Source organism: Canis lupus, chromosome 7, assembly GCF_003254725.2.
Source record: "Canis lupus dingo isolate Sandy chromosome 7, ASM325472v2, whole genome shotgun sequence".
Lineage (NCBI taxonomy): Eukaryota > Metazoa > Chordata > Mammalia > Carnivora > Canidae > Canis > Canis lupus.
This window is the reverse complement of record NC_064249.1, coordinates 32,602,627-32,630,198: the sequence shown is the minus strand read 5'-3', so window position 1 is coordinate 32,630,198 and position 27,572 is coordinate 32,602,627. Positions and strand designations below refer to the sequence as shown.

Here is a 27,572-nt window from a genome sequence, read left to right as displayed (position 1 = left end):
ATATTCTTACATATAAAGTAAGCTAGAGAAGAGAAAATCATAAAGAAGAGAAAATATTTACAGGACTGTACTATATATATATTGAAAAAAAATCAGCACATAAGTGGACCCACACAGTTCAAACCCTGTTGTGCAAGGGTCAACTGTATATGTTTGGGTCACATAGTTTTATTCCATTTACCTAATGTTTTATATGCCTCTAGATTGAGAGGCCTATCTTAGCAAAATAATTTTGGGCCCAGAGGTAGAAATCAATGTTAAAAAAAAACAACGGAATAAACACCTAGAGAACACACCAAGAAAGGATAAATTTTGCCCTGAGGGATGTGGCAGACTGTATTTGTCAAAGATGGCCAAAACAATATTTTCCATCTTATACAATCTTTTGCAGTTATGACCTTGACACTTTTTCACCAGAGAATGGAGTTCATTTCTCTACTTTGAATCCAGGAGGGCCTGTGATAGCCTTGATCAATAAAATGCAGTAGAAGTGACACTTGAGTTATTTCTAGGCATAGTCCTTAGGCTAGCCTGGAAGGGCCTGTGTCCTGCCTTTTGGAAGCCAGTGATCATGTGGGAAGAGTAAATATCTGCAGGTGCTGTGTAATGAAAAACCCAAGCAACAGGGAAGGCCACATGAAGTTGTTCAAGTCAAGAGCCTCAACTGAGCTCTTTACTCCCCAGTGGCCCATAGCAACTGCCTGCCATGGGACCACGCCATCTTGGACAGTTAGCCTGGTCAAGCTCCCAGATGACTAGGGCCATATGACAGACCATTGTCAGAGCTGTGAGGCATAGTGATAGAGTATCGTTTTAGGCCACTAGGTTTTGGAGTGCTTTGTTACATAGCAATAGATAGCCAGGACAAAGGGATTGGAAAAAACACAAAAAAACAAAAAATAACTTCCTGGAAAACATTACTTTTGAGTTGAGCTTTGAAGGGTGAGACTATTTTGACATGTAGAGAAGAAGCAAATTGATAAAGAGTAGGAATCCTTTTGGATATTTAAAAACAACTCTCAAGAAATCCAGAAAAATTATTATTTGAAAAATATTGATTTCCAAGTATTACAAGATTCCTGGCTAGACATTAAAAGTGGTCCAGAGAGGGCAGCCCCGGTGGCACAGCGGTTTGGCCCTGCCTGCAGCCCGGGGTGTGATCCTGGAGCCCCAGGATCCCTGCGTGGAGCCTGCTTCTCCCTCTGCCTCTCTTTCTCTGTCTATAAATAAATAAATAAAATCTTTAAATAAAAAAAAAAAAAAGTGGTCCAGAGAAAATAGCGGCCCTTAGGGAGTTCACAGTCCTGTCTAGGTCTTCATTTTTTTTCTAATATTATTTATATATTTATATTTAACATATATATGTGTGTGTGTATATATATATATTTTTTTTTTTTTTTTCCCTATGTGCCAGCCCTGTGCTAGGTGCTAGGGATACAACAAAGAGCAAGATATACCCAGGCCTTTTGAGGTGATTATAGTTAATTATAACACAAGGTGCTCAATAATAGGAGAGTACAGAGAAAGAACCCTCAAGCCAAATTAGGGGTATGGAGTGGGATAGGGCATGATTTTCTGGAAAAAAAAAAAAAGAAATCTAAACTGAGACCAAAAACATGTGCCAACTAAGAGTGAATGGATCACTAGGAGAGTTCTAAGTAAAAGGAATATGTGATAAAGATTAAAAGTAACTACTAAAAAGAATGAAACAGAGAAATCTGATTTAGAAAATAATGCTCATGTACAATACCCATGAAATGGTTGTTATGTATATTGCTCTACTCCATTAATCTTTACTGCAGCCACGTGAAGGAGGTACAGTTGATCTTGTCTGATGGGTACTGACATTGAGGTGCAGAGGAGCGAAGTGGCTCATCTAAGATAACACAGCTAGTGAGAGCTGGAGCTGGTATGGGGATTCAAATGGATTCTGTCTGGGTCTAGAGCATGAGCCCTTTACCAATAAATTAGAAATGTGTCTGAGTACCATTGAAGATACAGTTGAAGATGAAGACTGTGAATTTATAGTGGCACCAAGATGTGAGGTTATGTTATGTTATGAGGTTATGTTAGGTTATGTTTTTTTCTTATAGCACTGGACAGCCTGGGTTTCTACACAGAGGAAGAAACTCATTGGAACCAAGCAGGGTGGGTTTTGGCCACTTGGATGGGGTGAAAAGCAAGAACTTGAAGATTTTGGTTGGCTTGATAGTAACACCAAGTTGGATGAAATGGAAGGAACATAGAGGGGTGCTCCTGAACAGCAAGAAGTAGGAGGTTTCTGTGAAGAGCAGATGTAGCAGAAGCAACAGAAGGAATTAGGTTTTTAATCAGAGTCCAAGGTCTGACTCTATTATCTTGGATAGGGCAGTTCCATGGATGACAAGGTCTAAGTCCAACAGGAGTCATGGGGCTGAGGTATGGTGGAGATGGAAGATAATGGAAAGCATGCAGTTCAAGGACAAAGGGGTTAGAGAATTGCATGGGTCAACAATGTGAGCTTTGATAGTCGCTTAGGGTGATGGCAGTGCTGGAATATACAGAAAAGATGTTGTGAACATGCTGAAGTCTTCAGGAAAGAGGGGAAGTGGCTGAGAGGTAGATTGATGACAACAGAAAGGAGGTAGAAGGGAATATAAGTAGATGACACAAACCTCAAAGAGCATGCACAGAACACCGAGGCTTACAGGGCTGGAAGTTGCAGCGTAGAGTAAGGATACCAGGCTAGATTCCAATCCGGACATACCTGAGCCATGAGAGAAGGCTGCAAGGTGTAAAATAAAACCAGGAGTTTGAAGGGGAGAGTCAACAAGTAAAGTGAAAATGCTAGAAATTTTGCTTACCATAAAACCGGGGTCTGGAGAACCCTGAGGATGGCTTTGGAAGTAGGATTGAGGAATCACAGAGCTAGATGGGAGGCCTCAGAGGTTCTCAGCAGCTCCCTGGTGGATGTGGGGGCTAAGGAGAGGGTCACACACCCGCTCTGTGTTTAGGGTCTATTTGTCAGTCCCAGATGCAAGCACAGAGAGACCTGATTCCTCTTCTATTTCCTGCAGTGTTTACTCTTCTGCTCCAAGGCACCTTCACATCTAAGCACCTATGTTTTTTGGGTTATTTTGTTTGTTGGTTTGGTTTGGTGTTTGTTCCTTTGTTGTTTTTTGTTGTTTTGTTTTTTAAATAATCTAGTGGTTCAGGCTTGAGCTCCTTTCACCATTTATTGATACTGTGACCACCAAACTTTCTTCATATCATTCAATTTCTGTAGACTGATGATAGTTATTTTAAGAACTTAGTCCCTATTTAAACGATTAAGTGTATGGAAAGGTTTCAAATTTAATTTTTGCAAAGCAATTCACACATTTAATATTCTGTAAGGTCAACCAAGAAATCCATGTTCAATTATTTTGGTAAAATAAATATACCAGAGTTGGGGTGAGGGATGAATAGATGGATCACAAAGGATTTTTGTGATGATACCCTAATGGTACATACATGTCATTATACATTTGTCCAGTCTCACAGAATGCATCTCAATGTACACTACAGACTTTGAGTGATGATATGTCCATGTAGGGTCATCTCTTGTACCAAATACCCCACTTTGGTAGGGGATGTTAATAGGGAACACTATGCATTTGTGGGAGCTGGAGATATTGGGAAATCTCTGTACCTTCTCTCTAATTTGCTTTGACCCTAAAGCTACCCCAAACAAAAGTCATAATAAATAACCATCTTTTCCTGTGCAGCCACTACTGAAATTATGAACACATTGTTAGCATTTGATGCAGCTGAAAAGATCATGACCAGTTGTTCTCTTTTTAATCCTTCAATCTGATTGCCTTCCTCTCAATTCCTCAATCTGAAGTGACTTCCTCTGATTGCTGGTGTTACTTTCTCAACAGTGGTCAAGCTGTCTCAACTAACAGCATGACTTGGTGCCTGGCACAGAACAGTGTGTCTCCACAACTTTTCCATCACTTTTCACTCCTTTCCAGCACAGCCCTAGACCCTATTATGTTTCACTAATCACAGCTCCTTTGATTTCACTGCAGGTGATTTCTTCCTGTTAAATATGAACTTCTTAAATCTCTATCTTCCTTCTCTGCTTTTTTCCAATTTATAAAAAGATGCTTGTCTATCTATATTCTTTCCATTTGTATGTTAAAGAATATCTAGCCAGGGCAGTAGCAGAGACAAGTTCGCATTAGGGAAAGGAAAACTGAAAGGCTACAGTGAAGTTGATACAATCAAATTAATTCCTTCCAAAGGCTAAATTGTTCTGTGGCATTTAGAAAACAAATGAAGAAGCAATTAAAGGCAAAATGGAGTAAGTTTCCCTGAAGGAAAGGAGAGGCTTGAGAAACTCCTCTGTCTTTCACAGCACATCATTCTCACTGCTCCTTTTATGGTGGAAAGCAGGACCTGGAAGGATATTGATCAGGAGACCAACAGGGTCGGGAGAGTTGGAATAAAGCTAGATGAAGTAATTTGGAAGTGAATCTTCCTTACTGGGAAGACAGGCCAGGGAGAAAGACAAATAGTACCCAAAAGCCACAGTCCAGGTGATGAACGATCAGTGAAAACCTAATGCGGGGAATGATCTAAGAGTAGAGAAAGAGGCAAGAAATCCACTAATCCATTTCTGGGAACCCAGCTACAAGAAGCCACGGACAAACAAGTCTCAGTGGCTGTGCCCAGAATAGACTCGGTTCCAACTCAAAGGTGGGTCTGTGGTCTACTTTCATGGTTTTCTTAGGCTCCTTTTCTTTGACTAAAACTGTTTCCAGGATCTGGGGAGAGGAGGTGGACTCAAGTGGATAATCTGCTTTAGTCCTTTCTAAGGCAGGTATTGATTTCTCCTTTTCCCAACCCCCCAACATTTCTTGTGTGTTTGCCAACTGAGTGTGTATACATGGCTCCTCATGGGGCAGAGGAGAGAGGTTGTGAACACGAAAAGATTAAATATAATCCTGGTTCATGAAAAATCAAGTGTTAGAATGAAGGCCAGGAGGAACTCTGATGCATTACTAGGGATGTTCTTGTCAACCACATCTCTCAAATCTCTGCCAAGTCTCCTCAGCAGAGGTCTGAGGAAATTCCTTGGTTATGTAATTACGGATTGTCCTAGTTGTTTGTTTTTCTGCTTTCTTCCCCCTCCTTCCCCCATCCTTTTACTTCCTTCTTCACAAGTATGTGCTTTGACCCCACCCTGGTCTACTGTATTGACACCAACTTACCATTTAAAAACATTGCTTGTTTTTATGTAAATGCTGAAGTATGCTTCTTTGGTGTTTCACTGGCCTGATTTATTTTTTTTTAAGATTTTACTTATTTGAGAGAGAGAGTGCAAGAAAGAGAGAGCACAGGAGCAGAGGTGGAGGCAGAGAGAGAGGAAGGAGCAGACTCCTTGTTGAGCACAGGGGCTTGTTGGTCTTGGGGCTTCATCCCAGTACCCCATCCCAGGACACAATTCCAGGACCCGATGCCAGGACCCAGGGATCACAACCCAAGCCAAAGGTAGATGCTTAACAGAATGAACCATCCAGGTGCCTCATTGCTGGCCTCCTTTTATCAAGAGGATTCACCAAGTTTCTATGGATTCCCAGGTGACCTCTGCAGCAATGATCGTTCAAATGTCTAATGATAATGAGAAATGAGAAAATTGTACCTTTTAATTTACAAATGCTGACCCTAGTAGGAAGGGGCATCGTGACTATAAAAATGTCATGCATTTTATGCCTCTTTATTATAATGTGTTTGAAATTAATCTGGTAGTGTAATGTTAAACATATGTCAATTACTTTTGACTTAATGAAACATATAAAACTCTCCCTAAGACTCACAGACCTTACTGAGTTTGTCACCAAACAGAAAAATCTTTATATACCTCCCACTCATCCAACTATACTTTGATTTCTCAAGAATTTGATCTTTGAACACATCAATGTAATGAAAAGAAACAGATTGTTAACTGCACTTACTATGAAATAAGCACATAAAAATGTCTTCACACTTTTTAAGTAATGATTCCATCTGCTAAAATTGCATGTTCTTATTGCATATATATTTTAATATGTATTTTATTTTTTTAAGATTTTATTTATTTATTCATGAGAGATATGCATAGAGAGGCAGAGACACAGGCAGAGGGAGAAGCAGGGAGCCTGATATGAGACTCAGTCCCAGGACCCTGGGGATCACGCCTTGAGCCAAAGGCAGATGCTCAACTGCTGAGTCACCCAGGTGCCCCTGTTTTAATATTTAAACCTTACCCTGAACTCGCCAGATTGTATCATCTGGATTTGGTCTCTGAGGCCAAGCAGTAGTCTCGATCTTCCTCCTTTGATGATGATGACTTTCTGTAGAGGTTCCTAGGGTTTTTTTCTAGCCTTGATCTCTCTCTTGCACTCCTCTCTGACTAATGAACCTCTTACTACCTGGCGGTCTTGGAGGTATCTCCATCTCAACATGTCTCAAATCCAACGGATTGCGTTCCCTCAACCTTCAAGCCTCCTCCTTCTGTATTCCATTTTTTAGAGAATGACCACTCTGCCCACTAGTTCACCCAACCAGGATACTTCGGAACATGATTAACATCCCTTTCTACTTAGCAATATGCATTTAATTAGGCAACAAGTCTTTTTGATCCCCTTGAGTCTTTCTCAAAATAGGCCTCCTATCCATCCCTCCATTCTCTTTTCAGGGCTCTCACAGCCTTTCACCTGAACTATTATGACAATTTTCCAAAAACTCCTTTCTCCTCAGTCTCCACCTACTCAAGCCATGCTCCACACTAGACTAGGTGTCTCCTAAAACAAAAATTAGAGGATGCATTTTCCGTCTTAAAATCCTTCATTAGCTCCTCATAAGTCTGTAGGAAAAGTCCCAAATTTCAACATGACCTAAAAGGTTCTTACATGTGACCCAACCTCTCTTTTCAGTTCATTTTTTGCCATTCTCTGTCTGTAACAGGCATACCAAAGTGACTATTTCCTGAACATGCTAGCATTTTGACACTTATATGCCTTTGAAAACAATGTTTCCTTTGCCTGAACAATCCATTCCTTCTTTCTCCATCTGGAAAATGTTTAGCCTTCTTTCAAGACTCATATTCTCGGTGCAATTTTTCTTGATACCTCTCCTCCTCAAAAAGACTTATTTGCCTTTCCTTCTGTAATTCCACAAATGTCTGTGTAAATATATGTGTTCCAATATTTCTCACAATGAATTGAATTAGTAGTTTACATTCCTTTCTGGCTTTCCCACAGGCTGTAAGTGCCCAGAGAGTAATGATATTTGTAAAACTTGTATTTTATCATTCTTTCTATTTCTTTTCCAAACCACAATACCTGTTACTTAGTAAGAACTCAATTAAAAAAAAAAAAAAGATAAAATTAGATAAACTTAAAAAAAAGAAAAAAGGCAATGTTCCACAATCTTAGCACCAGGGAGAACCAGTGTTAAAAATTTTTATGTATATGAAACACATAATATTTCTTTTAAAAAATAGCACCACATTGTGTTATTTTATGATTTCATTTTTAAAAGATGAATAGGATACTGTGAATATATTTCCATGTGAGAAAATATTTCAAGCCAAAATATTAAACAATTACATTTCATTGTATGCAATGTCCTTATATTTGGACACTGAAGTTATTTTACTTTTTTGGATTATGAACAATGCTATAGCATTATGAACAATCCTATAGCACCCACTAATTTCTTTTGATAGGAATTGCAGTAATGACATGGTGTCCCATTAGCTCCTGGGCCTTAGCACCAGGGAGGAATAAAGATAACAGGGAATGAAAGAGGACAGAGAAGAGAGAGGGAAGGGAATCCGAAATAAGCTGGAGAGACGATGCTGACAGCCTTGAGCATCGGAGGAGTTGGTCTGATCTCTGGTTTTGTTTTTGGAATAGCTGCACATCAGGCAAAAGACATCAGGAGTGTGTGGGACAAATTATTTTTAAGGATTTTTTGTGAGTACTGAATATCCTCCAGATTTGCTGTTTCTGAGAGACCACATTAAAGATTCTTCATTGCTTTTTATTTCTCCTAGGTTGAAGGACAGGTGTTTCTCTCAAGGCAATGCCTCACTGAGGCCAGCTTCAAGAGAAGGATAGCTGGCCTCTTTGAGTGGATGGACTCATGGGTAAATGTACGTGTAGATCATGGACAAACTGTCTGAGAATATCTGGGGACAAATGACAAGGAAAGAAAAACAGGTAGTTATGCTTTGAGCTGCCTAACATCCATGGTTCCATTTCAGATGCTGCTCACAAGGCAGTAAATGAAGCAGATTCTGAAGGGTGAGTTCTCTTTATTACACAGGTAACAGCAGAACTTATGAGGTACCTTAACAGTTTGTCTGGGTGGCAAAATCATCTCAAAGCATTAGTCAAACCTGCTAAAGAAATAGAGATAACAGCTAAATAATCAGGGAGATGGCTAGAATAAACTTGCTGGATGAGAAGAATCAGAGCACACAGAAAATTACAAAAGAGATTGTGGAAACCTAGAGCATGGGATCAAAACTTGTCCCTAGGGATCTCTGGGTGGTGCAGCGGTTTGGCGCCTGCCTTTGGCCCAGGGCGCGATCCTGGAGACCCGGGATGGAATCCCACATCGGGCTCCCGGTGCATGGAGCCTGCTTCTCCCTCTGCCTATGTCTCTGCCTCTCTCTCTCTCTCTCTGTGACTATCATAAATAAATAAAAATTAAAAAAAAAAAAAAAAAAAAAAACTTGTCCCTAGCATGGAGCAAATTCAGGAAGACTTCTACAGCCACAGAGAAATCCACTCCACTTGTGTTGGTAGAAGGTGCTAGATAAAAAAAAAAAAAAAAAAAAAAAGACGGTGCTAGATAATAGTGCAGAAATGGAATGAGCGTTTCTCACATAAAGGGCTCAGTGCATGGGGAGTAGAAACCAAGAGTGGAGTAAATAGAGTTTTATTTTCTTTCATATCAATACAATATGGAAAAGAATAAAGGCTCTTGGTAATTACGCTACTTACATGGTTTGTCTTGTTAATATTTTCAGAAGAGAAAATATAGGCCTTGATGCAAGTATAAGACATTTGATGGTTTATATATGTCTAGGATATTTACTTTGACAAAAGTGAAAATTCTGGGTGACATTTGATTTCTGCTTTTGTAACGACTAGATTGAGAACAAAGACGGAGATGTAGATAAGGCAGTGTGAAAAGGAGGCAGACAAATTTTAGAACTAAAAGACATAGCAATCTGGTTGGTGGTCTGAGTGATTTCCTGGTCTTCCAGGTGATTACAGTCCCCTCTCTATCAGATGCTGCTTTGTCCCATTCAGGTGAGTAAAGAGAGAGCAGTGAAGTGGAAAGATCCTAAGAACACAGGACATAGACACAGTCTGGGGCCAATACAGCATCAAGACCACTCTGACCCTATAAATCCTCGAGGGAATCTAACATCTATAGCTGTGACACACAGCCTCTCCCAGAGTCAAGGTTAAGTTGCTTCAAAGGCCGTTTCATGAACAGAGGTCACCAACCTGACTCGCATACTAGGGGACAGGGTGTGATTATGGGCAACAAATAATAAAATTCACAAGTCTCCTCATTCTGATGTTTTGAAGGACTTTGCCCTCTAAATATCTTTTCAAGGAGAATTTTTCTGGTTAGAGAGAATAATGAATGACAAGACAATGTGTAGTGGGGTTGCTTGTTGGCAGGGGAGACAGAAGAAAGGCCTCATTACTTCACAGTGGACACACTGCAGCAGCGGGCGACTGCCGAGCCTGGAATCCTCAGTAGTTCTTTCAGCTAATGCTCTTGGCTTTCCCCCAAAAAAGAGGGCTCAAAGAGCCATAGTTGTCACTGAAAGAGTGCCCTTCTGCTCCAGTCATCTCTACCATAGGGGTAAACACTGCAAACAGTCATCAGAAGCAGCATTTCTGAATACCAAGGACCAAGGTAGCCTGTGGCAGTTTTTCTTCCCTGAGGCTACAGAATCACAAAGCTACACTTGTAGACCTCTTTCCAGCCTGAAAGGTAGAGGTTGTTTTTCTGATTCTTTTTCAAGATAGTCCTTCAAGGACTACATTCTTTATGACACTCTTCTCATGGAAAACATTGTCTTTCTTTCAATTGCTCACAACTTGTAAGCACACATTGATATACATGGTTTATTTCCCCATAAATGGTATCTAATTTTCTAAATCTTGAAATGATCTTATGGTTGAGTCTTGCTCCTTTCCTTTTTAAAAAGCTTATCCAGTGCCTAATACTGTCAAACACACTAACATATTTTGTGTGCATGAGTTTGCTTTCAGAAGTGGGGAATTGTGTGCTCATGACCCTGAGATCAAGACTAGAGCCAAAACCAAGCCACCCAGGTGCCCCTCTTTTGGACTTCAAAGGAAAAGTTCTCAACTCTGTTGCAATTTCCCCTTAGGAGACAGGGAGAGCCTTTGATATGCTAGACAGTGTAAGGTACTAGGATATGGCTCACAGGTGAGAAGAGGATGGGAAAAGTGAACAAAAAGATGCAAAAAAGAAGATGGGCAAGAAAATTAATTTGTCCTCTATATATTTAATTTAACCTTCTTGAATTGCTTTATTTAATACTTTTTCTCATAATGTGATCAGTATTCAGGGTTTTGTTCATTGTGACATTTCCTTCATTTTCCTATTTTTTCATCCCTCTCATTCATTCATCTATCAAATACTAACTAAATAATAACAACAAGTAATGCTGGGCATGTCTCCAGCCACTGGAATACATTGGTAAATGTAAGCTTGTATTCTAGTTGAAGTAGATATTTAATCAATAGGTCAAAACTCAAAGACAAAGAATACATGTGATTTTAGGTGCTGATCGATACTATTAAAAAAACACAAAACAGGAAAATGATGAAGCTGGGCAGGTGTATAGGCTCCGTTCAAGTAGGGCCTTTGGTAAAGTGTTGGGTTTTATTTTATTCACAATGGGGAACCATTGGAAGGCCTTAACAAAGAGTAATAATTACCAGACTTATGATTTAAAAGGACAGTTGTGGCTGTTATGTGGAGAATGGACTGTCCGTAAGAGTCAAAGCTGAGGGATGACACAGGAGGCAGATGAGGGATGATGATGGTCTGGACTGGGTTGGTAGCAATGGCCAGATTTGAAATCAATTTTGGATATAGAGTCACCAAGGCTTACTGGTGGAGTAAAAAAGGACTGGAGGTCTACATAAAATGAAAAAAGGAATCAAACATGATTCCTAGGCATGAGCCTGAGCAATAAGGTGGATAGGATTCCTTTGCAGAGGAATTTTAGTTGTATGTATGTATGTATGTATGTATGTATGTATGTATTTATTTATTTATTTATTGAGACAGAGAGAGAGAGTGTGAGCAGGGAAAAGGAGAAAGAGAATCTTAAGTAGGCTCCACACTCAGCTCAGAGCCCAACTAGGGGCTGGATCCCTTGAGATCATGACTTGAGCTGAAATCAAGAGTCAGATGCTCAACCAGTTGAGTCACCTAGGTGCCCCAAGTTTTAGTTGCTTCTAATACATTTCTTCTATGTTTCAGCACACATATGTGCCCAGATAATGAAGTGATTCATGACAAAGAATTTTAGTGTTACTCAGCGAAAACCCATGGATGATACCCACATTTTTATGCCTTCTAAAATCATATATGCAATCACATATTTGTTATCTCCCCTTAGCTAAGAGGCATTTTAACAGGTGTCACTGCTGCTCCTCCAGTCCAAGTCTTGAACAAACACAACAGTGTCTTAACTGATCTATTTTGTCTTAAAATTTTCTGCTCCTTCTCCACATACTAGCTTGAGGAATCTTTTAAAATCACAGCTCGCTTTCCTGCCTAAAGTCCTCTAGGGGTTCCCCATTATGCTCAGAGTAAAATACAATCTTCTTGCTCTGCCCTCTAAGACCCTAGAGGATCTGGCTCTCCCAGCTCTCTTGCCATAGGAACTACCTTCTCCAGCCTTGTCCTTTCTGCCTTTCTGTCTACTCCTTGAACACTTCAGGGTTCCTCTTCTGTCTCTTCCTTCCTCCTGGAATGCTTCCTGAAGTCCCTCACATGGGTGCTTCCTTCTATTATTCAGATCTCTGGTCATATATCTCCTCTCAGCGAGGCTGTCCCTGACCATACTTTAAATGAGTGCCTGTGAAGACTTTTTACAATACTGTCCTATTTGCATCTCTTTACAATGTCTATCTCACACTGAAATGATTTATTTGTTTTCTTCTCTGTTCTCTTTCAACTCACTGGAATGCTCACCACTGTACTTCTTGTAACTAAAACAACGTTGGCAGATAGTGGGCACACAGTAACATTGTAGTGAATACATGAATCTCACTTTATGCAAAATGTTGATAGGAAAGAACTGGACGGAAGCCCAATATAAAGAAATGACACCATATGCCACATGCATTGACCAACACGGCATGTGATAGCATTCCTTAGTGTTTTGAAATTTAGAACCAGAAATGTTAGAGGAATTGTCATAGTACTTTGGGGGAAAAGATCATAAGGAAGGCAGAACAAAAGACAAAATTAGCATATACTATATAAATAAATGTGTGGCATAAACTATACTAATCTCTATATAGCCTTTTTTTTTCTATATAGCCTTGAATAGTGTCTGGCACACATTAGACTCTTAAGAAATTTTTGTTGAAAAAAGAAAGAAATTTTTGTTGAGGAAATGAATGAATGAATACCTATGAGCTAAAAGCCTACAAATGAGTACAGCAAAGGTGAAAATAAAATGATGAAGCTTTTACCAATGGTGATATTTTTATTCCAAAATAGGAATTCTATTGAGGGTGGAACCTACAGTTTGCTTGAGGCAGCCCCACATTAAACAGACCACCTTTGGTAAGATACAATGGCAGCAGAGGAAAGACCCCTCCCACATCTAGGTGTGGGGCGAGGCTCTGCAGGTTCATCTCCTATACTCAGGGAAAGGGGAGCCCCTCACCCCAGAACATTATGTGCTCCATTGGACCAGCCAAGTAAGTCCAGTGACAATTACTCAAGTAACTAGTGAACATCCAACGCAGTGATTTTGCATTAGCTTTTATTCTTACTATTATTAGTATAAACTGAGTTATTCACCAAATAAATATTTGGATTAAAATGACTACTTACACTAATATCTGTTTAAAAACATAGCCAACATGGGGATAAATCAAATTCAACTTGTTCTGTTTTTCATTTTTAAGAAATGGACCAAAAGGACAAGAGTAAAATAGACAATTTTGTATTTAACGGAAATAAAAATACCTTTCCTAGAAAAGAGCAAATATCCATAAACATCATATTTAAAATAGATTTATTTAAATATCAGAGAAGTTTCACAAGAAGAGGAACAATCTGAACAAGAGATTTGTAATAATTATTAAGACTAATGATGACATAAACCACTAACAGGAATAATATATCCAAAGAGAGTCTTACCAAGCCACCACCAATGACAGCTATTTTTTTCCTTTGAACGTCTGATGACTCCATGACTTCCAAAGTTGTTGTATAACTGTGGTAGCTCCTGTCACAAAGGAAACTGTTTCCTGGCTGCTGACTTTCCTCCCTTTATACTCCCCAGAGCCCTGCCTTTGTGAACCAGCCTAGCCTGCCGCAGTGTTTGAGCTGGGCTAATTCCCCTTGAACTTAGAAGACAGCATTTAACTCCTTAGTAGCCTGAAGCACAATGGGACCGACTTTAAGAAAAAAAAAGAGAATTCAATAACCAAATTTTGAAAAATCCAGCCAAGTGAAGACATCTACTCTCTGTCTTGCGTATAAGACGGGAAATTTTGTAAAAGTACAGTGTTACCGGCTTTTCTTCTCTTTCTACAGCATGTATTCTTACTTCCTTTTTCATTCATGATTAACAGTGAATGCAACTGCCCTCATCTGAAGTCCCAAAGCGTCTTGCACTTGCCTTGGACAGTAAGGTGACTTTGGGGCACAACTGATGTGCTCTTGTTATTAGGACCAGTCAGGAAGCACACCTCGAGGGTCCTCTTGGATTGTCTTTAACAGACCACCAAGGAAAACTATGTTAATACTTCCCGAGCAAGATTTTGAATTTGTCACTGACCACACTTCCCTTTTTTTGCATTAGCTTCTAGAAACCTTAGAATCTAATTTGTACATTAAGAGTGCTTCTTTAAACTCATCCCTGAATTCATATTACCTCTCCACTTCTTTGTCTTCTTTCATCCCATTTTACATGCATATTATTTATTTTTGGTACATATTTGTGAATTGAGGGTTTTGTTTTGTTTTTCCTGGAACATGATGCGTAAAATAAAGTAAGAATGGGTGGCTCAGCGGTTAAGCGCCTGCCTTTGGCGTGATCCTGGGGTCTCTGGATGGAGTCCCATGTGAGGCTCCCTGTGAGGAGCCTGCTTCTCCCTCTTCCTGTGTCTCTGCCTCTCTCTCTGTGTCTTTCGTGAATAAATAAATAAAATCTTAAAAAAAAAAAGGGATCCCTGGGTGGCGCAGCGGTTTAGCGCCTGCCTTTGGCCCAGGGCGCGATCCTGGAGACCCGGGATCGAATCCCACATCAGGCTCTGGGTGCATGGAGCCTGCTTCTCCCTCTGCCTGTGTCTCTGCCTCTCTCTCTCTCTCTGTGTGACTATCATTAAAAAAAAAAAAAAAAAGAATGTAAGTGAGGAACCTTCCTCACTTCCTGGCGAGAGCAGAGAGCACACAGGTTTCTCCATGGTGAGGACCTACTTAAACATCATTGAATAGCGGCCCCTTGTGGATAAGTACTGTTACAGTTGCCAGAAAACTTCTTTGCTGTTAGATATTTTTATTCATTTATTTTGAATAGGTAATACATTCATATGGTATGAAACTCAGAAGACACAGCAAAAGGGTCTTAAAGTGAATAAGTCTTCTGACTCTGGCTCTTGGCCACCTATTTCTTCTGCCCAGAGACAACCACTGTTTTGGTGTTTGGGTGACTTTGTTCCTCTAAAGCCCCTGCCCCTTCCATCCCCTTCCCTAAATAGTAGCAAATTTGATACATTTTTACACTTTTCCACACCCTTTTTTCCCACAACATATAGCTTGAGAATTCCTATATGCTCTCTTGTTCTTCTTCTTCTTTTTTTTAATCATGGGCTGTAACACAAAAAAAGTAAAGTACACAAAAAAATATATACAGTAGTACAAGAACTTATTGTAAAGTAGACATCATTCAGGACCAGAAAAAAACATTGCCAGAACCCCAGAAGTCTACATGTGGCCCTTGCCTACCACCCCTTCTTCGTGAGGCTTTTTTTTTTTTTTTTAAGATTTTGTTTATTTATTCATGAGAGACACAGTGAGAGAGGCAGAGACACAGGCAGAGGGAGAAGAAGATCCCCTGCAGGTAACCTGATGTGGGACTTGATCCCAGGACTCCGGGATCACAACCTGAACCAAAGGCAGACGCTCAATCACTGAGCCACCCAGGTGTCCCTCACTTTCTTGTTTTATTTATAATTTTACTGACATACATGCATCCCTAATATAGTTCAGTTTTATCTCCTTTTGAACTAAAATTTAAATAAATTCATGCTTTTTTTTCTTTGCAACTTACATCTTTTTCTCAATATTATGCTTCTTAAGATCCACCCAGGCTTTTGCATGTGATCCTAGTTCATTTTTATTGTTGTGTATTATTTATCCATTCTATTGTTGATGGATATTTGTGTTTCCAATATTTTAATATTGTGAATAATGCTGCCACCCTGATTAATTTTGCATATACGATGCAGTGCACTCATATATAAGTACCTTTAGAAATAGAGGCTTGTTATGCATATTTTTAACCTCTCTAAACAAACCACAGTTATGTTCAGAAGTATCCCACTCATTTTTACTTGCCACATGGAAATTCTAGTTTTTGCATGTCCCACAAGTTCGTGCTCTATCTCACGGTGGTTTTAATTTGTTCTTATTGTTGATGAAGGTGAGCACCTTTTCATCCATTATTCACCATTTGCTGTTCTTCTTGTGCACAGTGCTTCTTTTCTTGAGTAGTCTTTTTTTTTTTTTTAAGTGACACTGGATTTGAGTTTTATTCTTTATATATGTTGCAGATAATTTCTTTCCTTCTTGTACTCTTGTATGTTTTTCCTTTCCTAAGAAAAGGAATTAAGAATTATTCCTTTTGATGAAAAGGAATTTTCATCATATTCTTTTGATGAAAAGATATTAATTTTAGCAGATGCAAGTTTATCAGTCTGGCTTTGTGACTTTTGCTTTATGTCATGTTGTATAAATATTTTCATAGCCCAAGTTTCATTTTATTTTCCAAATGAATATGCAGTTTTCCCCAGTACTATTAAATGAAAGACTTTTCTTCTCCCACTGTTGGCTTTGTCCAGTGTTCAGTATATATGGGTATGGTTCTAGATTTCTGTTCTATTTCATTCCATTTACACTACACATGCCTATGCCAGGGACAATGCCACTGCCAAATTACTGTAGCTTTAAAATAAGCCTTTGATGTGTTAAAGAATTTCGTCTGCTTTGTCCTTCTTCAATAATTTTCTTGACTATTCTTTCTTAGTGCTTTGCATTTCTATCTAAGTTCTAGAATGAGTTGGTGAATTCCAACAAGAAATAAAAACAAAGAACCCTGTTGGGTTTTTGGTTTTGGGGGGGGGTTGTTTGTTTATTTGTTTGTTTTTACTGAGAGGTTATCTGGAAAGCATACCATATTTAGCACACGGAGTTTTTCAATCCAGAAACACTGCTTATCTCTCCATTTGTTTGAGTCTTCTCCGAAGTCTCTCCAATTTTATATTTTCTCTCAAAGAAGTTTCACCTTTCTTTTGTTAGATTTATTTCTAGGTATTCTTTTGTTTCTCATTTGATTGTATGTGATATCTTTAAATTCATTTTCTGTTGATGGTATATAGAAGTACAATTCATTTTGGTTTGTTGAGTTTGTATCTAGCAATATTGCAAAACTCTTTAATACAAACTATAGCTTCTTTTTTTTCCCCCCACCATGATCATCATGATAATGTTTTATTCTTTTCTTTTCTTTCCTATCAACTGAATGACTGCCTACTGCTTTGGCTAATTCCACAGTTCAATGAAATAGAAATGTATTTCTTCCGTTTTAAATAGATAAGATTTCCTAGTTATCCTACTCATAATGGTTTTTAGCAAACTTTTACTGTAGTCAGAGAATATGCTCTGTGCATTCTTCAAATATTTGAAATTGGTGAGAATTGTTCTATGGTCAGAAAGGGGTAAATCTGTATAAATGCTTTATTTGCCTGAACAAAATGTGTGCTCTTAGTTAACAGCATGAATTTTCCTATACCTATTCATTAGGTCAAATCAAGTAATCATGTATTCAAAACTTGAGTGTTCTTACGGATTTTTGGTTGGCTCATTTGGTCAATTACTCAAAGAGGTATGTTTGAAAATCTTACACTTAATTAGTATTTGTCTATTTCCTCAAGAGTTTTGCCCTCTATGAAACAATCCACATTTAAAATTGCTATATGCTGGGGTACCTGGAAGCTCAGTTAAGCATCTGACTCTTGATTTTGGCTCAGGTCATGATCTCAGGGCCGTGAAACCGAGCCTCACATTGGCTCTGTGCTGAATGTGGAGCCTGTTTAAGACTCATTCTCTCTCTCTCTCTCACCATCTCTTGCTGCCTCCCTCTCTAAAAAGTAAAAAAGTAAAATAAGATTGCTATATGCTACTGGCAAAATAAAGCTTTTATCATTATGAAGAAATCTTTTTATCTGGGGATATGATTTTTGCCTTCAAGTTTAACTGCTTGATATCAATCTTACTTCTCTGTATCTGTTTAGTATTTATATATTATATCTTTTCCAGCCTTTCAATTTCAGCTACTTTGTATCTATGTGTTTTTAATGTGGCCTTTGTGAACAGCATTCATTTGAATTTTAAAAATCCAATCTACAATCATTGTCTTTTAACCTGAGTCTTTGGTTTTCTATAGTCTCACTAAGATGTATGGAGGTAAAGATTATGTATCCCAGTAGTTTTCCATGTTACTTATCCTTTCATCTTTATTTTTATTTTTGCCTTTTTGTGCTTCCTTATCCATAGCTTCTTTTAATATTACCCAATTTATTGATTCTCTCTTCTTCTGCGTCTAATCAGGTGATAAATCCATCCAGGGAGATCTCAATTTTAATTATTGTAATTTTTAGTTCTGGAATTTTTATTTGGTTCTTTTTCATAGCTACTACACTATTTTTAGCTTCTAGTATCTGTGCCAAAATTCTCAAGTTTGTCTTTTGTAACTTAACATAACAAACACGATTGCCTTAGGAGCTGTGTCTATAATTCTTATTGTGAGTTTGTTTTGACGATTATTTACTTGTTGACGGGGGGGTAGATACCTATGATCTCTAATTTCCACGTGCACATTTATTTATTTTTCTTAGAGAGAGGATGCATGCAAGTGCAAGCACGGGGGAGGAGCAGATGGAAAGGGAGAGAATTCCAAGCAGGTTTGGTGGGCAGGGTGGAGTCCAAATGTGGGGCTCAGTCTCATGACCCCAAGATCATGATGACCCAAGACAAAAATCAAGAGTTGGATGCTTAACTGACTGAGCCACCCAGGCACCCCTCCATGTGCACATCTTAAACTGAGTGCTCAAAAAAAAAAAAAAAATTGAGCGTTCAAAATTGTGTTTGAAAAAAAATAGGGATAGTTTGAAGCCTATTGAGCCTATTATCAATATAATGCTTTAGAGAGGATTTTTTTTGCTTCTGCCATGTTCCTGTGGGTGATCCAGCACTTATTTGCTGGGTAAAGTGAGCAGGATCTGTCTATCTTTAGAAAAGTTATTCCTTTGGTATCTATACTAGCCCAGATGAGGGTCAACTGGTGACCTTCACTCTGTCTGGTCTCTTTCAGCCTAGGAATTCAAAGCTTTTTTCACAATACATGATGTTCTCTTTTTTTTTTTTTTTTTTTTGATGTTCTCTTTTTGAATGTTATTTATTTGGAAGACAAACTCATAGAAGTACTCAATTGGCAGTTGGGCACAGATAAGATATACTGATGTTTACATGTAATTCTCTGTTGAGTAGCTAGAAACATACCCTTTCTCTTTTATTCAGGGAAGCACATCTGATAGTATATTATTTATGAGTACCATTTAATTATTAATTTAATTATTTAAAAATAACTTTTAAATTTTGTTAATTTATTATGGATGACATTACCGACCCACCTCACAAATGATATAGTTAAAACCATTTATCACATTGAGATTGACTCTGAGGATGCTGATAGCTGTTGTTCTAGGGCATTTCTACAGTATTTATGAAGTGGGTCAAATTACTTTCCAGTTTTGGGCCAAAAAACATGATCAAGCAAGTAGATGAGATAAAAAAGATTAACAGTGGGATTCCTGGGTGGCTCATTGGTTAAGTGTCTGCCTTTGGCTCAGGTCATGATCCTGGAGTCCCAGGATCGCATCCCATATCGGGCTTCCTGCATGGAGCCTGCTTCTCCCTCTGCCTATGTCTCTGCCTCTCTCTCTCTGATTCTCTCTCTCTCTCTCTCATGAATAAATAAAATCTTTTAAAAAAAGGAGATTAACAATGAGTTGTACATTTCTATGCAGCCTGCAAACGACATGCTGATAGATTGATGGGTAATATTTACTATTATTTTGCTATAAGTACCAGCCTTTTCCTCATTTCCCTCTTAGTGGAACAGAATATTATATGACTGTTTCTCCTGGTAGGGGGTATTTTCAAGTCTCATCTTGCCTTTTTTTTTTTTTTTGACAATCCAAATCTAAATGAAATTTGAATTTATGAAGTAGCCATATTTTATAACAATATCTGAATAATGTGGATTTGATATTCCTTGGGTTGTAAGAAGGAAGAGATAATTAACTTTTTATATGAGGTTGGAAGGAGAAAACAGATTTGGGTAAAATGACATATTGATGACTTTTAGAAATTGAAGGACAGCATGAGGGCTTGGGTGGCCAGTAAGAGAAGAGAGGATTAAAAGCTTGAACAAAGTTTAGTGATTATGAAACAACATCTCTGAGCATTGTCATTTATCCCTCTATTGCTAAAAGTTGGGTAGAAAAAGTTGCCTTAGAAAGGCCTCAGGAAAGTTAAAGATTTATCACACCTTCTTTCTCTGGAGCTTTCTTGAGGCTGAAGAAATTAAGAAATTGGTTAATTTCCTGCATCCTCTGAGTTTGAAGAACTTGAGACTATGGGATGAACAAGGTACTTACAAGGTAACTGCTGTGTCAGGAGCAGCAACAGTTCATCCTCATGGGGATTAAGTTACTTGTTAATCCCTAAAATAGGTCCTTTCCATCAGAAATTACTCCAAGAGGATCATACTTTATAGTATGCTTTATAAGAGACACTGACTATTTCCACTTTTCTCTGCATTTATTAACAAACCTAACAAATTGGTATTATTGGAAAAAATAAGGTTGTAAAACATTAAAATTTAACCAAGACTAATAAAATATTTGCTTTGCTGTTTTCGTCATTCTTCTATGGTTGAAGTTGACAGAATATTGTCTTACTTTGTTTGATGAACTCGGCTTGCTCAATAATTGTTTATTCATTTCACCAGGGCCTCTACTTGGAGCCCTCTGCCTGGAACGCCCCTCTGTCTGCGTGCCTACCCTTCAGTGTCCAGGGCTCAGCTCAAACACAATATCCTCAGGCTGATCTCTCTGCATAAAAGATGAGCCCCTCCATCTTTCTTTAAACATCTTTCAGCTTACTTCCTTTGTTACATTTACTAGTGCATGAAATTTACGATTATATGAACTAGTACATGAAATTTACGATTATATGAAACCTGGTATATTTATTTACTATTTTCTTTTTTTTTAATTTTTATTTATTTATGGGAGTCACAGAGAGAGAGAGAGAGAGAGAGAGAGGCAGAGACATAGGCAGAGGGAGAAGCAGGCTCCATGCACCGGGAGCCCGACGTGGGATTCCATCCCGGGTCTCCAGGATCGCGCCCTGGGCCAAAGGCAGGCGCTAAACCGCTGCACCGCCCAGGGATCCTACTATTTTCATTAGCAAATAAATAATAGTGGAAATGAGCAGGGAGGAAACGAGATGGACTCAAGATATAATTTTGAGGTAGAATGGCCAGGGTTTGTTGGTAAGTTGGGGCATAGTGTCTTCATTGGTCAGGGAATAGGAGCAGAGTTTAGGGATCAAAGAAGACTCCCAGGTTTCTAGCTTGAATAACTGGTGATACCATTTACTGACTACAAAAAAATGTGCTGGGCATGGCCACTAAGAGTTTTCCTTTGGGGTATTATCAAGTTTGAGATATGAGTATTGAGTTAGGTAAGTAAATAGGGATATTAAGTCTACAGTGGATACATAAATCTGGAACACAGAGGAAGAGTCTAGTCTGGAAAAATAAGTCTGGAGGCATCAGTACCTCAGCATGAAGATGGTATTGAAAATCATATGAATGGAGAACCCCTCTCATGAAAGAAGAATGGCTGGAGAGATGGCTGAGAAAGAGACTAATGTGTGTATTTCATTACTATTTACATAAAATTTTAAAAACACACAAAACAACCATACATATTTTACAAGAATACATATGAATAAAATGAAAGAAATAAACACATTATAGTAATTTTCTGGAGACCAAAATGAAAAAAAAAAGGTGTAAGAAATGAATAGAAAAGGAAAAAATAGTGAAATCAAATATGAATGGACCTTATACTCTCTAATGTGCTATAAAGTTAAGAATATGGTTAACTCAACGCTCTCTATGGTAGATTTACTAAAAAATTTTAAAGAAAAAGGTTAACTAAGGTCATATCGGACAGAGCCCTGAGTCACTTTCTCATTTACAAGTGAAAGGCTGGCAAAGAATAGTATGAAGAAATAGCCAATGAAATTTGGTAGGGGGAGAGATTTCCAAATTACAAAGATCAAGAAAGATATTTCCAAGGAAAAGGCATGTCAATTGCCTTTCAATGCTGCTGAAAAGACAGAAAACTGCCCATTGGACTTGCACTATGGTTAGTGCAAGGCATTGGTAACCTTGACAAGAGCAGCATCAGTGAAGTAATGCTTACTGAAGGTCGCTGGTGCCTGGGACTGACCCGCTTATTGAAGAGAGAATGAGAGCTGAAGCATTGAAGATGGTGCATAAATACAGTGTTTTCTAGAAATGGGGATGTAGTTGAAGTGAGATGCAGGGTTGGGGCTGGTTTGCTTTTTTAAACACAAGAGATAATACAGGGAGTTTCGGTATCAATTCTGGCAATGGTTCAATAAAGAGAAATAAACTGATGATAGAGGGTAAAAAGGTGGAAAATTTAAGGAGCAATGTCTTTGTGAGGGTGTGGGTTCCAGCACATTAGTAGAAGATTTGATTTTTTTCCCCTTTATTTTTCTTAGAGAACAGAGGAAGTGTAGGTTAATTTGTGTTCTTATTCCTAATTTTAGTGTTTTCCAACGTTATTGTACATGAACATACTTTAAAGAATCAAGAAGTTCTACAAGACATTCAACATAAGCAGGGATCCCTTTCTACCTCTCCGCCATTTGTCCCCACTCAGATCCACCATTTCCAGCTCCAGGTATATGTCTGTGTCTCTCAGTGACATGCCAGTACAGTACTATTCTTTCTTATTTCTTTTAGTTTGTGGTTTCAGGTCATGACTTCCCACTATCAGAAACGAAGATTAATGTGTTTTCATATCCTTATTCTTTTAATATAACATTATAATTTTGGTTAGGACAATATTCAATTTTTGATTTATTTTAACTATGACCACTCTAATTTAATAATGATCATTTTTCCTTTCCTGAAAGATACAACTGTTTTTATTTCTTCGTTTAATAGTTGTCTTCTTTTCTTTGCTGAATTTCCTAAGGCATTAGAAATTCATTATCCAAATTCTCCCCTAGTTCTCTAAATCTTTCATGAATATATTCAAGGCTTTAAACATTTTATATTCTGGAAGAAATAACCTCCTGGAGGTTCGGATCTGCTTCAGTCTGAAGTGGTTGCTCTTTATGCTAAGTGCAAGCTGTCATACTTTCATTTAGGGAGTGTTCCAAGTCTTTGTTGCTTATGTTGGAGACTTTTCTGAAGCTCATGCCTGCCTCTCCCTTGGTTTACTTCCTAGTTTCAGTGGAGCGCTTTCTCTGGAGGTTTTCCGAAAAAGGATAGATGGAAGCAAATTTTTTGAGATCTTGATCACATGAAAATATTTTTATTCTATCCTCATACTTGATTTGGCTGGGTATAGAATATCAAGTTGGAAATAATTTTCTTTCAACAATTTGAAGACATCAATCAACTGTGCTCTAGATTCCAAGGTTGTTGTTGAGAAGTCATAAAGATTTCTAACCCTCTGTAGGTGGCTCATTTAATTTTCTCTCTGGAAATTCTTCTTTTTGCTCCAAGGGTTGTAACATCTCTCAATGATATATCTTATTGTGTCCTGTGTTCCCAACTGTTCTAGACACTTGATAGGCTTTCATTCTGAAACTCATGTCTGCTACTTTTAAGATATTTTCTTAAATTTGTTTGTTTAATGGTTTCTTGTACATTGTTTTCCAAAATTATTGAGATGTTGGACATACTGGATTGTCCTCTGGTTTTATTAATTTATGTCTCATATTTTCCTTCTCTTTGAATATTACCTCTACTTTCTGGAAGACTTTAAAGTTAAATCTTCCAATCTTTCTATCAAGTTTCTGAGAAATTCCTCAGTAATCTTCCAAGCTTGGAGGTATACTGAATTAGAATATTCAAAGTCTTTATTTAGAAGGAGGATATTTAGACTGATAAGAATAAGGAATTAGTATCAATTTTGTCAACTATGTTAGATTTGGAACAGAGAAAGAGAAAACGATTGCATTGTTCACTTGGCTTTCATAGCAAGGACAGTGAGTCCTGTGACTTGAGCACAAAGAAAACAGAAACACAAACAAACCACACAAATATCAACAAGAAAGCAAGTCAATATTATTATAGACAAAGTTCAAAGTAACAAACAACAAAAAAAAACCCATCTACATAAAATAAAAAACATTTCACATAGATAAGAGGTTGTATCCTAAAACTAAAATATAGTGTCAATGATTAATTTAAAAGTAATTACATTATTTTTCATTATAAAGTAATGTAATAAATGAACTAGCCATTGTTTCCCTAATTTCAATTATTGCATAACACCTTTATAATATATTTAATATTTTGTTTCAAATTGATGTATATTTTATTTAAATAAAAATGTAACTTTATACTATGGCTGCAAATGGAAAATCAATTTCATTGATGAAAAGAAGGGAAACATATAAATTGTAGCTGAGGGGCACCTGGGTGGCTGAGTCAGTTAAGTGTCCGACTCTTGGTTTTGGCTTAGGTTATGATCTCAGGGTTGTGGGACTGAGTCCTATATTGGGCTCCATGCTGAGTGCAGAGTCTCCTTGAGATTCTCTCTCTATCCTTTCTCTCTCTCCCTGCTCCTCCTCTGCTTATAGGCTCATGCAATCTCTCTCTTTAAATAAATAAGTAAAACCTTTAATAAAAAAAAAAGAAAAAAGAAATTGTAGCTAAATTCTATACCTACAAATTAAATTTCACCAAAGACTTTCCCTCTACTTTTACAAAAGGATATTAACAAGTGTTCGAGAAGTATAAAATATACACTTGCACCAAAAAAAAAAAAGAAAAAAAAAGACTCTTTCTTACTAAATGGGTAGGGCTAGAAGAAAATTAAAAAATAGGATAATAATCAATATTAATTAATGTTGCATTCCTGGCCCACCTACAATCACCAAGGTACCAAGAATGGTATATATCCCACACTTACAGAAACTCTGAACTAGATTTCAAGTCAGGAAATTGGGAAACACACCCATATATATGAACAAAATGAATGAAATGAAAATAACAAGATATGAACCAAAGAAGCACATTAAAAAAAAGTTGATATATGAAGCCATAATTCCATTTCTCAAAAATTCAAATTGTCATTGGAAGAGGAGCTGAGCTCCTTCCCCAAAAAACTCCCAAGTGATGATTGCCTTTTCTCTACTCTGAGAAATAAGCTTACTAGAAGTCATAGGAAATTTAAAAAGTATCTAGAACAACCAGTTACCTTTTTAAAATTATTTTTAAGAGTTCAATAAAACCAATATGCAATATTTCCAGGGATTAAGAGGAACAGCTGGGATCCCTGGGTGGCACAGCGGTTTGGTGCCTGCCTTTGGCCCAGGGCGTGCTCCTGGAGACCCGGGATCGAATCCCACGTCGGGCTCCCAGTGCATGGAGCCTGCTTCTCCTCTGCCTGTGTCTCTGCCTCTCTCTCTCTCTCTCTGTGACTATCATAAATAAATAAAAATTAAAAAAAATAATAAAAAAGAGAAAATTTTCTGGATTGTAACACATATCAATAGGTGTTTATTGAAAGGGATTACAATAGACCATTTATTTAAAGTCTAGCAATTTGGATTTAAAAACATTAAACTGTGGTGAAAACAGGAGATATGCTCAAAGTAAAAATGAAAGAAAATTATCCAAAATAAAACGAGAAACATACATCAAGCAGATAATAACTAGGTGGCATAGAAATATCATTATTGATAAAAGAGGTTAAAATAATAAGCAACGATAGGAGTACAGAGTGATGTCACTCCAGGAAGTGATGTCACTTCATGACCCATGAAGAAACCATAAACTTACGTTCACTGAGCATTGTGTATAACAGCAAAAAATACTCTTGAGAAATTGTATAAATAAAATGTTTAATATTTATGCGACAGAATACTCAGTAAAAATTTTTTTAAAGAAAGTGTGCTAAATTGGGGATCCCTGGGTGGCTCAGCGGTTTAGTGCCTGCCTTTGGCCCAGGGTGTGATCCTGGAGACCTGGGATTGAGTCCTGCATCCGGCTCCCTGCATGGAGCCTGCTTCTTCCTCTGCCTGTCTCTCTCTCTCTCTCTCTCTCTCTCTGTGTCTATCATGAATAAATAAATAAAATCTTAAAAAAAAAAGAAAAAAGAAAATGTGCTAAATTCATGTGATAGGAATACTATTAAGTTAAAAAGATCATGGATAGATCTCAAAAACAGTTCGGTTATAGAAGAGCAAAACTTTAAATTTTTAAAACCATCGTTTTTGCAGATCAATATGCAAAGCAAAAAATACACAGGTGAACCGAAAGGATATGTAGCAAGATAATGATAGTTTCTGGGATGATGGGAAGAAAATGCCTCTCCAGTATCAGTAATTTGTTCTCTCTTTTCTTTTACAAGGGATGTGGAGCAAAGCATCAAAATGTTAGCATTTCCTAGGAAGTGATAGTGATCGTTAGTAAATGTTCCTGTAGTTTCTGTCAAACTGATGACAACACCAGTACTACTATCTTCACCCTAAACTTTGTATTGTTTGCCTGTTAATGGTGGGACACCTAAGTATGTGGGAATAGGTGGTTCACTGGTTCCTAAACCCACTGTGTTATCTTTTGCTTCTGGGTTTCTTTTATTCTGACGCTCTAACTTCTACATAGCTGCGGGGCTCACTTTTTCATCACGTATTCTGGTAATTTCTAAATCATTGGTTGACAAAGATATGAAGAGTTCAGGTGAGCCTTGGGAGTTCTGATTGTAGTTCAACGATCATGCTTACTCATTCAATTCTTCATATTTTAAATATAGGAGTGAAATTCATAAGCCACAAATAACATAAGCAGCGTTACCCAGAGGGTTGACTAACTCTCCTAAGTCCTGGACGTTGGACTCCTGGACATCATCCAATGGTTCCCTTTCATGGTCAACTGCCATCTGGTTTCAAGCTATGGACAGGAGAAGAAGAGATAAACTGTGTTTCAGATGCAATTTAGTATCAGCTCGTGCTTTTCTGTCATACCTATCCTACTAAAACAATAGGCCTTTGATGTGAATATGTAAATATTACCAATGCAAAAAAAAAAAAATCTTGGAGAACATAAATGTAAATAACAAAAATTCCTCAATCACCTATAATTATGGACATCTTCCTCACTAACCCTTTAAACACTTCTTGAGCGCGCCCGTTTAGAAGAGAAAGCAAATTGCAGAGACCTCAGAATGACTTTCTTAGGTGTCGGGCATCATGGGCAATTATTGGACTGTCTCTGCTTTGCTTCGATTTCCACAATTTCTGAATGGAAGATGTAATCTGGAAGAAGCCTTTAAAAGAGTCCAACACGGAATGAGTGATTCCGTGATACATGAACGCTCCTTTCTAGGATAGGTCCTTGACCAAGCCCTGATTCAGTCTCGTTCATCCGCTAACGTTCCCGCCCTCCCGCCTCCCGCGGCATCCCGGCGTCCGACTCTGCGGAAGAACCTCCCTCCCCAGAATGCCCTTCGCACTAGTTTCCCATGAATCCCAGGGCTTCCAGGCTCCGCTCTACGACAGGGAAGTTAAGCCCGCCCTCCTCACTCCTTACTGGCCATTCACGATTGGTCCCGCCCCACCCCCGGGTTTGAGGCTGTTGATTGGATAAGAGCGAGGCGCCGTGGGAGGGACGGGTTCTGACAGCC

At 38.2% G+C, this 27,572-nt stretch overlaps 1 protein-coding gene and 1 long non-coding RNA gene across 3 annotated transcripts in view; both read right to left on the bottom strand.

Annotated features, from left to right (window-relative positions):
* Positions 1 to 14,397, bottom strand: part of KMO (kynurenine 3-monooxygenase) — a 53,815-nt gene extending 39,418 nt beyond the window's left edge. Inside the window, 1 exon segment of the mRNA XM_025430518.3 lies at positions 13,459 to 14,397. Within this exon segment, the coding sequence (XP_025286303.1) occupies positions 13,459 to 13,512 (54 nt within the window). The 5' untranslated portion in view covers positions 13,513 to 14,397.
* Positions 14,398 to 21,660: 7,263 nt separating this feature from the next.
* LOC112648719 (uncharacterized) lies at positions 21,661 to 27,560 on the bottom strand. 2 transcript variants are annotated; one of them, XR_007411950.1, is made up of 3 exons: positions 27,024 to 27,560; positions 26,744 to 26,839; positions 21,661 to 25,368 (listed from the first exon to the last, which is right to left on the bottom strand). It is a non-coding gene; the product is annotated as an uncharacterized LOC112648719 (long non-coding RNA). The 2 variants fall into 2 exon arrangements; XR_003129241.3 differs by having other exon boundaries at positions 21,663 to 25,368; positions 27,108 to 27,560.
* Between the last annotated feature and the right edge of the window lie 12 nt (positions 27,561 to 27,572).